At 42.0% G+C, this 12,762-nt stretch overlaps 1 protein-coding gene across 1 annotated transcript; it reads right to left on the reverse strand.

The window, feature by feature from the left end:
- Window positions 1-3,011: 3,011 nt before the first annotated feature.
- ccnd1 (cyclin D1) lies at window positions 3,012-7,661 on the reverse strand. The gene is made up of 5 exons (XM_070835011.1): window positions 7,142-7,661; window positions 5,563-5,778; window positions 4,575-4,734; window positions 3,857-4,005; window positions 3,012-3,759 (listed from the first exon to the last, which is right to left on the reverse strand). Exons 1-5 carry the CDS (start codon window positions 7,337-7,339, stop codon window positions 3,604-3,606), a joined length of 879 nt encoding a protein of 292 aa, XP_070691112.1. The 5' UTR covers window positions 7,340-7,661; the 3' UTR covers window positions 3,012-3,603.
- Between the last annotated feature and the right edge of the window lie 5,101 nt (window positions 7,662-12,762).

Genomic DNA, 12,762 nt, shown 5'->3' on the forward strand with positions numbered 1-12,762 from the left:
ATGTTGGTGCATACATTTGACTGTTTGCTAGAATGGATATCTGCAGTACTTAGAACCAACTGTACAATCATACTTACAGATAATTCATTTAGAACAGAAAATAATTTTTAAAGTTTGTGTGTTGAACTGATGAGCACAGGACCCTTGGAACATAGGACCTTAACTCCCAAGAACAAACCAAGTGATGTTATGTTGAGCTAAGTGTTATTACCAGATTCTGGCTTGTAAATACTATGAATGTCGTAATTACAATTGGAAACTAACATTTTCCAGAAAGCTCTGGTATATGTCGGCATGGAGCTCACTAATACAGAAGAGAAAACCTAACAAAAGTAGGAGCCGGTCTTTTGAACCCTTCTACAAACGTGCATGAAACTACATCAGGCAGTAATGTACAGTATGACTTTTCTTCATTCACACGTCATCAGCATCTTCTCACGTGGACAAGGACAGACAGTTTTCCATCTAATTCATGTTTTTATTGTGTAGTCAACACAAATATGAATACACTGTTTGTCCCAGTCGGAGACAACTGGCATGAAGTAGACACAACTGTGTGGAATGATTTGTAAAAACAAAACAAAAACAGTCTATGGCTTACCGAGCACGACACTGAATCTATTTACAACTCAAATCAACTCACTGACAGCTTGTAAATTGGAGCAAAAAGCTTTTTTTCTTTTATAAATATAAAAAGGGGAAAGGAAAGAAGGCCACTATGGGCCTATAGGGGGGATAAAGTCTCTTTCACCGAGACAGCTTAACACTCAACAGAGTTATACATATCCCATTTTCTGTTATGGCACCAGTATCAAAGCATGCCCTGGACTCGCTGGTTTCCATCGTGGATGCTTCACCTCAAGCAGGTTTAACAGAGCTAGTAGGCACTGAACCAACAAGTAGAATAGAATAAGACCTTAACAAATAAAAAGACTAAAAATTAGAGAGATAGATCTTGACTGTCACATGAGGTATTGTGGATCAAAGCATTTCTGTACATTGTCTCATTTTTCCTTGCTTTTTTTTGGAATAGTTCAGAAAATCATAATAAGTAATTATAAACAAAAAAAAAATGATCACAAAGAGTCTACATAAAAATAACAAATGAGGATGTCAATAACACAATTTTCTATGAGAAAATTCAAACCTAGAATGGCAGTATATTGACATTTATATGTATAAAAACCAACCAAAAATGTAGCAGCAAACAAGAGAAAAGCATCGTTTTTAATCCATAATATTTTTTGTCATCTTTTTTTCCTTTTCTTTTTTTTTTAACACGTAGCTGGGATTTATTTTCTATAGCAGCGGAATACAAGGAGTGTTTCCCTCCTACTCTCTATCCTTAATGTACAATCAGAAACCTAATTTACAGGGTTTCCACACAGTCAGACACACTTATAGATTTCAATACTTTTTCCATAATTGGATTTGAAGAGAGCACTCCTGCTTGTAGTAATGTGTCCATCCACACAAATAGTAGAAGTATTTAACAACCTGGTCATGACAACTGTCCCGTCCTGTGTAGGAACTCTGACTTGAATTCTACAGCATTAAGACACACCTTCCTGTTGAGCCTTCACCCTTTTTTGCCACCTTTTCACCCATTGGTGCTCTTGCCAGCTTTGCTCTCCGCCTTTTTTTTTTTTTAAGGCATGTCCCAAAGAAATGCAGCCCATGACTTTTAGCTTTGTGCAAAATTATGTCAATAGTCTCAACACTCTATTTTTTTTAGCTTCATCCCCTTCCCAGAATCCATGAGCAGTATTTGAACTGAGGTGGAGCAACGGAGGAGATGCTGTCCTGGTGATTTCGACGCACACTGGACTTTTAGTTTTCCAAACATGCCTGGACGGCAGGGCTGCTCTAGAGGCACAGATAGTTAAACATCAGTGGGTAAAGCCATGGTTAGTTAGCAGACTACAAATGTAAGTTAAAAAAATAAATAACACACTTTACTATATAAAAATAAAGTATTATTTCAACTCTAAAAATAATACTTCTTTTTACTTTTACCTCTGGGCCTTCAGCTTTGGCTCTGCACACCGAGGTTTAACTAAATGAACCACTGGTGTTCCTTAAAATGTAAGAGCAACTCTGCCCGTATGAAACATTTATTTGAACTAATGCTCAAATCCCACTTGGAAGGCAGCGACAGCCACTGACTCCACAAGACTCATGACAGTGTCGAGCAGCATTCAGTCTTGTTTTAAAAAAGTATCTCTGCCATACTGGTCAATTCTTTTGTCCCATTAGATGAAACAGATCCAGCAGCTCTGACATTCCATCACCAAAAGACTCTTGCTCAAACCCCCATTCCATTTTCATGTTGTTTTACAAACTTTATCACTGTGATTTGTTAGACGACCAGCAACGCTGACCAAAAGTGCTTTATAAGAACAAAGTTGGAATGGTTTAGGTTGAACTACACAGAGGAAGAAAACACAACAGACTGTGGATCGCTCTGCTTGGTTGTGCATCGATTTGATCTTATCAAACAGCAGTGAGCTGAAAAAGGTAAAACAAAGGTTGTCGATGAATGGACAAAGAATTACGTTTGTCCAAACCTTAGTATCAGCGGTCCACAGTCACGAGTCATAAAAACAGAGCGTAACACACTACACTTGGTTTAAAAAACAAAAAGCTTGGAAGAAAAGAGGTTTAAGACTAATTGATAAGGAGGTCTAAAATTAGGTTGTGTGTATATGTATATGTATATATATATATATATATACACACACACACACATATATATATATACACATACATACATATATGTGTGTGTATATGTATATATATATATACACATACATATATATATATACATACATACACACACACACACACACACATATATATATATATATATACACACACACACACACACACATACATACACACACACACACACACATATATATATATATATATATATATATATATATATATATATATATATAATAAAGTGACTAAACATAAGCAAGCAGGGATACATGACTATCTGCACTGCAACAAGACAAACATGGGAGCTTGGACAGGAAGTCTAAAACATTCTAGATACAACAGAAGAGGAATGAAAAGCCTCTTCTCTTTAATAAAAGTCAGATTTCAGGACAGCACCTGAAGACAGACTACAAGGACCTACTGAACATGACACTTTGGGATGTTTTAGTAGGCGAGTTGAGTCTGCAGTAATTCAAAGATTCCTAGTTTAATATTTGAGTGAATAAGAAAAAATATCAACTAAAATGTCTGATCTGCGGCTTAGACTCCAGCCCATGCAGGTCATTAGGGGTCTTCTCTCTGGTACATTTCTGTAGTGTTCACTTCTTTTCCCAGGATGGGAGGGGACACTGGCAGAAAATGTGACTTGGGATTTGTTGGGCGTGGGCGGGGGTCGCTCGGTCCCATCTTGGCAGCTGTAGTGGACAGCAAGCCTGTGAGTGACATGTCGGCCATGATAGCAGCCCACCAGGAGGAAGGAGGAGGAGGGGGAGGCTGAGTTCAGATAAGGCACCCCCTCCCCAGCCCACCCGTCACCACCCTCTGTAGACAGCTTTCCCTCGATCATCACGCCATCGCAAAGCACGGCTGTCCGTCATGTCAGATGTTGATGTCTCTGACGTCTGTGGGGGTGCAGGACAGGTCCACGTCCTCGTCCACCCGCTTGCTTTCTGTTGAGGTGCTGTGCTGCTGTGCCTGCCGCAGGCTGGACTCCAGCAGAGACTCGATCTGCTCCTGACACGCCCGCAAGCAGTCCTGCAAGCATAGAATCAAGAGAGTGAACACTACCGCACTGCTAATGTCAAGAGCAATCGATTCACATTTGAGATTGGAAGAGTGTGTGTTTGCATACCGGGTCACTGCGAATGACCTGTGACAGGAAGTTGGTGAGGTTCTGGGAGGACAACGAAGCATCTTGGCTTTTCAGGTAGAGACCTTGAACAGCTGCCACCACGCTGCCTGCCGCCACCATGGACGGAGGACTGGCGATGAAGTTGACATCTGTGGAAACGGCACGAGCACAAGTTACAATACAGAATATCTACAGTTTGGTTCTATAAGATCATATCTACTTTCCTTTATCATAAACCAATAGAACCATTTGTTATTCTACCTAGGGGTTCCTAATCCGTGTTCCTTCCTGTAAGATACCACTTACATTTAACAAATAGAAATTTACCATAAAGCAGACTGTCTGCATCTTACAGAAAATATGACTGATTATCCTCGCTGACACATCTGCTCCTCTGAACCACCAACATTTATTAACTAATATTGAGAACATGGCAGCCATGATCAGAATAACAAAACCAGAAACAATGTCAAATAGGCTAAAGACCAGCAACTCCAAACTGAGGTTATTGGAGACCAGAACGCTCTTCAAACCTCCCTCCATTTTAGCTCAAACTTTAATCAACTGTCTGGAAAATTATGTTAGTAAGTTGTAATAAAAGAAAACTTGAGTATCACTAAATACAGAGGAAATGGGGTGTTTTGACTATATGGGTTACAGCAGCAGCACAACACAGGTCAAAAAGTGAAAATAGGAGGGATTGTGAAATGTAGCCTACCTGTAGCACAGAGAGCCACAAACGTCTGGGCATGTTTCCTGAGGATCAGCTTAGTGGACGGGTAGATCTTCAGCTTGGACAGGAAGTGCTCGATGAAGTCATGAGGCGTGACTGAAGCCAGGTCCCACTTCAGCTTGTTGAGAACCAGCAGCTCCATTTGCTGTGGACGGACCAGACCAGATGCATTCACTCACACTGACCCATTGGCTTGTAGGGAAAAAAGTACTCCTCCTTTTCTATCTGCTGTGACATTTAGTTCCTGCATCTGTGGCATTTCATTTGTCATTTCATCACTTCTTACATGTCTGCCAATCTGAAGGTTTGTGTTTACAGCTTTACTTTGACACCGACTCATTCATTGTTTTGCTTTCCTTCTTGTGACTGCAGTGGTCAAAATAGTGCAGTGCAACACTCTCAAAAATGAATTTTATTAAAGTTCTTATGCAATCACACTAGGCGCAGAAACAAATCAATCATCTATTATTAATTCACTGCTCACTTAAATATTAAATGTGACTGTGATTACATGGAGTATCTTTCCACTCTGAAAGGGTCACAGCTGACAAAAATGTCACAGCAAACATGAAAGTAAAATGTGTCTCTAGTTCTTCATGTTCACTTCGTCACAGCCAATAGTCTGCACGTCTGGCTTATGGCCACTAGGTGTCGTTGTAAATCACTGTTTTCTTGGCAGTCACTGAGACCATTCATGAAATGAGAGAGGCCTTCCAGTCACCATGGGAAAGTCACAGGCAGCCATTCAGACACTGCTGCACCAAAGCAACATGTCTACTTATAGATTCAAACCAAACGGTTCATCTATGACATTTCAATACAATTGTTGGGCCTACTTTCTGACCATGGTGACGCTGACAAAGCAGATGAAGCGCAAACCCTCTGTAGTCTGATCATGTGGTCACCAGAGCATGCTGCTCGTGTAGCCTACTGTATGTGTTATGCAACATCCATGTCTGCACAACTCAATTACCAGCAGCTCTCCGGGCAGGACCGAATTGTCCGTGTAGATACAGAGTTTCTCCGCCGTTAAGGGGACAGTCTCCTTCATCTTGGATGCTAGAAACATGCATGTAGCTCCCAGCAATTGCAGTCTTGTTTTCCTGGTGGCCTCCACTGATAAAAATCTGTCCAAATAGTTCATAGCCAGCGGAAAAACCTCCTCCTCACATTTCTGTTCCTCGCAGACCTGGAGAGGTGAGAAAAGCACTTATCGGTTGTTGTCCCTTGTAGGAAGAACCCCCCGCCCCCCCCTCCCATTCTTATACATTATTAAGTCTTTGTCCCCACTGTGTCTGAGTCTGATTTACAGCTGTTTGCATTCAGTAGCAGCACTCTGCACAATCATCCCAAAAATAAATCACAAAGACATGAAACATTTTAGAAATCTAATTAATTTTAAGATCAGACTTAAAATATCCACGTTTATAGACGCTCTATTAAAAAAGGCAAACTCGGTTCCACATGCAACCGAAAAGCATATCAACTAAACACTTTTGCTGTAATGAAAACAGTCGGGAATTAGTTTGCAGTCAGTTCTGACTGAGACACAAAGGTGGCGTCGATGCAAGTTTCACTCTCTAATTTCAACTTCGTCATCTTTTCAAAAAATATTTAGAAATATTTAAAAATTATCAGGGTGCACGTAAATGACATGTAAATGATCCTCATCGAATACCTGATCGGATGAGAGCAAAATGTGTCGAATTGCAACACGTGTGAATTTAAAATAAATTCATTTCGCAGACAGGGCTTTTCACGTGCTGCAAGGCGACACTTCCCCTCCGCTCTCCGAAGCACGATTTCAGAAATTAAGAAAAAATATAAATATGTACACAATTCAACCCAAAAGTTCATGTTAATGTTACAGAACATCTAGCCTATTAAATCCGACTCTTAAAATGCATTTAATACGTTCGCACTTTTACAAAATGGGCTTTTTTCCCCCAGCGACCATCACTGACTGCAGCGACTCCTGAGAAGCAAAACAAAGTTCCCCAGTTGATCCCAGTGGAACCAGCAGCAGCAGCCAGTATGGAACCGTCTAATGATACAGATACATTTCTCACTCATTTAACCGAATTACTGTCATTGTTATGGCTATTTTAGATTTTTAATGATATTAAAATCCTTTTCATATACGACAACAAAGATGGCGCGTAATACTGGCACGGGCCAGACTGCATACGTGTACATTGCTGTTATTTTGGAATATTTTCCCCGTGTAATTACATTTCATAAGCTTGAAGAAAATATAAGCTGACAAATAGCCTAATCAATAACGAAGGTGTCGATGGTCGAAAGTGAGTGCAGTCTGTGGCCAATATCTGCTCTTATAGCCGAGGGACCACCCAGCACTCATAAGGGCACACTTTATGTAACAAGCACGGTGAAATAGCACACACAAACCTCTCAAACACTCACAACTTTCACGTTAGCATAATTTTCTCCTGTTTTGGGGTCTGCACATGAGCTAGCTACACACTAGCCTACCAACAAGTTAGCAGCGAAACTCGAACAATAAAGTACTGCTGAAGTGAAGTAAAACCAACCTCTAACATCCAGGTGGCAACTATTTTCCTCATTTTGGGTACAATTTCTTTCTGGACACACTTGAAGTAGTTTGGAGACGGAAGGTAGTTCTCCTCCGCCTTCAGCATGGTGTGGAGGACTCGGTCGTTAAGCAGGTTGACGTCCTGGTAGGCTCTCCTGATGGAGTCTACCTCGCAGCACAGCAGCTGGTCCTCCATAGTTCTCGTGCTGTGGTACAACGCTCACCGTGGATACAATGTTTAGTATGAGCCTCTTAAAGTGTGGCCGTGTCGGTGAGGGACCAGCCGACAGCACACAAGCTGCGCTCCGCTGATTTCAATCACTTCTTTCTCGCTGGGCTGCTGCCGCCGCGTGCTGCTGCTCCTCCGGTGTGCGCGAGCCCTCTGAAGCACAGAGCGCTTCCCCCCGCGAGACAAAAACCCCTGCCTCGCGCTCACCGCACGCACACGCGCACGGGCACGCACAGCCACACGAAGTTTATCTGCGAGTGCGCGCCGAGGAGGAGTGAAGGGGGGGGGGTGCACGCGATGACGTCAGCTGTTGTTAAGGGGGGGTGGGGGGATCAAAGAGACAAGCTGTCTGCGAGGGAGCGCGCGAGGAAGGGATTCTGTTCTATACATAGGCTATATATAAGGAAGGGGAGAGAGGGGAGGACCCCCCCCCCCTCCGTCTCTACCCCCTCCTCCTACAACCTGGTAGCTTCTGAGAAGGAGGTGGGAGGTCCGAGGCCGAGTCTTGGGGACGTCTGTCCCCCGGCGGAGGAGAGCTGACCGGGGGAGGCTGGCAGCTTGGTGTCGGTAGGGGGCGATAGCGGCTCACAGCCCTTCCACCTTTTTCCTCTGTCTCCCCCAAAGACTGAATGGAAGCAGCAGCTCTCTCTCCAAGCTTAACATGAGGTGAGCACATGGGACAATGAAACACACACAGTGCTGCCTTGATAATTCAGTAATCATTTCCTAATTATGTATTTTTTCCTACCAAACAGCACGACGGGGGGGCAGCAGGCCGCACTACCTGTAGCTTGGTCAATAATGATCAGGGTCACCATCCTACAGGTTACTGACCAACACGTTTACCTGAAGAATATCTGTAACATGAAGCATCATTAGTTCAGCTGCAGAGCTGTCAGCTCCCTCAGCACAATGCAGTTAAAAGAAGAACATAACAGACTGAGCTTGGTCCTGCTTAACCCTTCAGAGTCTGGGGTAAAACGGCGTATTTTACTACTTTTCATTTTACCTTTGTGTTTCCCATTAAAACTGCTTAGCTTGCCTTTCTTTGTGTCTTTCTTTTCAGCACAACCTCACCTATGTGATTCTACAAGTATTTATTTATTTTGACATAATATATGGACACACTGTATGTAAAAGTGCAAAAGAAACACAAAATCCGAGTAGGAACTAGTTGGATCTTTGGAGGAGCGGGGGTCTGCGCGGACACCTCCTCTCGTTCGTCTTCACGCGCAGCATCCACTTCATCCTCTGCAACTGGAGTCAGAGTCTTCCAGTGGAGGAGTCTTCCTCAGAATCAGAACGTTCTTCCCCAGATTCAGCATCTTCTAACTTGTAGAAGAGCTGTAGTGCGTGACTTCGGCTCTTCATAAATTTAGTCTTAATAGGCCGATCGACAAAATTCAAACACTTGTAAAAAGTTTGAAGTGTCCGCTTTCCAACAGTCTTTGAATTGAGCACCTGCGTGCTTGTGTCACAGCTTTACGTTTTCAAACGTGCGACATGTGACTTTGACGCCGTGTGGCGGTCCTAGACTCCAAAGGGTTAAGGACTTGGTAGGTCAACGTCTCTAACAGGGAACCACCGCATTTCATCTAACCGTGAATGAAATGGGGAAATAGATTATTTAGCTTATTTAATCAGTTATTAAGGATAAGAATGGAGTAGAGGTATGTCTGTGCTATTGACTGTTAACAAAGGAAATATGCAGTTTTGTCTTTATAACTTAGTTTAACATCTGATTAGCTTTCTTTCATGAACTCACCAAATATTACTAGTTCATACAAATTAAAAACACAAAAGTGGAGAACACACAGTAATGTTTAAAGACCTTCTCTAACACACACACACACACACACACACACACACAAACGGGAGGAGACTGGAGTTGCACCAATGGGAGGAATTGCTGTTACTAGGCAGATGTTGGTGTAACTTTTCATGTGGGGAAAAGTTCAGTGCACTGGAAAAGTTGACATTGTTGTCAATAACTCTTATCAAAGTCCTCTGATGCGTTATAGTCTTTGCTTTTCATTTTCTACTGACAGCACTGCTTCACGTGGACATCTCTGCTGCTTTATCCACATCGAGGAGAGGACAAACACAGCCATATAATCTGACATGTACGCCGTGTATCCATGAGGCTCTGTCAGTACGCTTGTATGTAGTCGTCCAAGTTAAAAACAAGCATTTAAAGTTAAGTTGTGCACATTTTAATCTAGTTTCAATATGAATTGGAGCTTTTCACATTCCTTGAATTCCTCTCTGGGCTGTTGGGTGGACTACCGTAATGCCTACAGAGGGTTCCACCTCTGTGGACATAGCCTGGAGTCATATCATCCCACCACACTTTTGTAGTTGTTGTGATGGATCAAAATAAGCAATATGAGTCTGCTGTGCAAAATATGTCTTCAGCACGCATCTGAATATGTAACTGAAATGAAAACATGCTGACTTTTTCCATAATTTTTGCCTTCTCTTTCACTACGTGTTTAGAAAACCTCTTAATATTCATGTCCCTTTCATTCAAATGTTTCCCATTCATACTTGCTTTGTTTCTATTTTTCTCATGTGATTATCCTCTTTACAGCTGAATCTTCTTTCAGTGCAATTAAAATAATACAATTATGTAAAATAATACAAAGCTTCATCACATCACAAGCCCTTTTGATTGACTGATACCCTTATAAAATCTTTTATCGCTCATATTTTATTACAGCATGTGCATGTCATAACAAGCCACTCGGGAACTTTGTTTCTTAATTGCTTTTAACATTTTTGCAAATGATATCGCGTTAGAAAACGAAAATCTCTGTCCTGCAGACTCAGAGAGTGAGAAAAAACAAAACCAGCAGTTGTTCTGACTTCATTTCCCTCAGATATGACTTTTCTCAGTGGCATGTTCTGTCCTCTGAGTCCCTCTCATGCACAGACAGAAAGAGGCTTTCTGTGGGAAACAAAGGGAGCTGGAGCATGTGACTTTTGCAGTGAGGCTCTTCTAGCAGTTTTATGGTAAAAGGGGAAGGAAGTGTTTAAAGGGACAGCTTGAAGTGAAACCAGCAGGGCACACATTGCTACTGACTACTGATCACACCACTGTGGAGCCCACGGCTGGAAAACAAATGATATGTCAAGACTGCCATTAACCACATGAAGGCCATTGCCCCCATTTCACTGTTTCTTCACATGTTCACTTGACCACGCTGGTTGAACCAGATACTTACAATACAATGATGATTTACTTATTTTTCTTAAGTCAGGCTCTGACTTGTTCTCACTTGTAGTGCAGGTGGTTGAAGTGCCATACATGCCCCAAGAAAAGCGATGAAGGGATAGAGGAATATAACTCAACAGCCATATTAGCAGCAATATGAGTTAGTTAAGTCTTAGTTAGCAGGTGGAGCATGCTAACATGTAAGGCTGATGGGAAATTGTATTTGCACTGGATACATTTGGGCCTATGCATTTAATATCAAGGGATCATCAAAGTTATTATATATAGTAATGATCCATCCAATATCTTTCTAGTCTGGTGACACCATTTGCCTTCTAGCTAGAATCCTGTTGCTCGTGTGGCTAAAACCCTTTATTTCTTTACTGTGGTTATGATCACCTGACTGAGGAAATCAGATACAAGACAATTTCTGTAGTTCTACCCTTAAAACTAAGTCGAACAAAACTTTTACTGCCTAAAAGTAGATAGATAGATAGATATTCCTTTATTTATCCCACAATGGGGAAATTTCAAGTCAGCAGCAGTTCTGATTCACACATACAAGATACAGTTCACACATACAAAGAAAGGGAATAAAAAATATAAAATATATATATGTTTACATGTACAGTATATACAAAAAATAATGTATGGTGTGTCCTCCATCTGAGCACCTCTCCTCTGTTTCAGAAGGGATTGTCAGATATCCGCATTTTATATCTCTTTGCACACACTGTATGCAAGCTTATACTTAAGTTAATAGTTGATTGGCGAGTTAATGCTTTACTTATCAGGAATTTTAGTTCCCTACAGGTTGGCAGCTGCAGGTATGACAAGTTTCCCCTTGAGTTACACATTATCTCATTTACTTTCTCTTCCTGTGACTTGTATGAGAATGTCAAACAGTCCTATTTGTGAAAATCAGTTGCCCTCGCAGAATTCATTCATTTTCATTCATTCCGTTTCCCTGTACTGCCTTTCATTCATTCAGTGGTTTAGCTGGTGTGTGTGTGTGTGTGCTCACTCAACTCCCCCTCCTCAGCCCCTCCCCCCATGCTATCTGTAACCCCCACTCTTTACTTTATTCTTTGCACTTTCTACACCTTGGTTGTTTAATGTTGTTGTCTTTGATTATGTATAAGCCTATTCATCTACATATTGCACACATACACACACACTCTTTCATGTAAAGGTGCTGTTAGGTAACAAAGCCATCAGACTGTAGCATGCATGCCTAGCATACCTGCATGTGCCAACAACAAGGTAGCCATTTGTCTGTGACTATTTGTCAGGCAAATGGTATCCTTTCCTATTTATTCTACTTCTATCTACTTGATTATCTTCTTAATTCTGCAGGGGATTTTTTATAGTGCATGTACATATGTGTGCACACAAAATTGATGATGCAAACGCTGCAAATTTTTGCCACTAGAAGATATTCTAGAATATTCCAGGCTGATCTGTTCCTCTGCTCTGCCTTCAACTAACCTAAAAGCAAAGCTGTGTGTGTTAGTTTGCAGGGGTGCTGAAGTGGTGACATTTGTCTTCACCCTCATTCTATGTCCTGCTTTGAAGTCCTGATGCCTCTTCATATTCTAAATATGACCTCCAACAGCACACACACACACATACACACACACACACACACACACACACACACACACACACACACACACACACAGTATCTGTGTGAGGGCTTCCCTTCCTCCAGCCATCATCCAGAATGACTGAGTGAAAGAGAGAAGCCAGAGAAAGAGGGTTCTTCCCTGTGAATGAACCTCCTTTCTCAGCTGAGGGCAGCTCCACAATGACCCTGCAAAGATGGATAGGGAGATTGTCCTGTGAAGTGATCCGCGAACACAGATAGGCGGGGGTCAATCTTAGCATGTGTGTGTCTGTGTGTATGTGTGTGTCCTGCACCACAACTGACCTAACAGCACCTCTGGTCTGGCTAGATGGGTGGGTGCTAAGGGGCCATGTAGGGCCAAGGGCAAGGATAAGAGGAAAAAACCCGGCACAATGGGTCAGTGGGAATTTGGGAGGGGGGTTGGGTGGGCTGGAATGCATGCATCCATATCACACACACACACACACACAACTTGAGTCTACAGGGTGCTGCTTTGATAAGTATCTGTGAATGAGGCTCGTGCTAACTACTAGCAAGCTAGTATTTGAC

The sequence above is a fragment of the Pempheris klunzingeri genome, chromosome 1, assembly GCF_042242105.1.
Source record: "Pempheris klunzingeri isolate RE-2024b chromosome 1, fPemKlu1.hap1, whole genome shotgun sequence".
NCBI lineage: Eukaryota > Metazoa > Chordata > Actinopteri > Acropomatiformes > Pempheridae > Pempheris > Pempheris klunzingeri.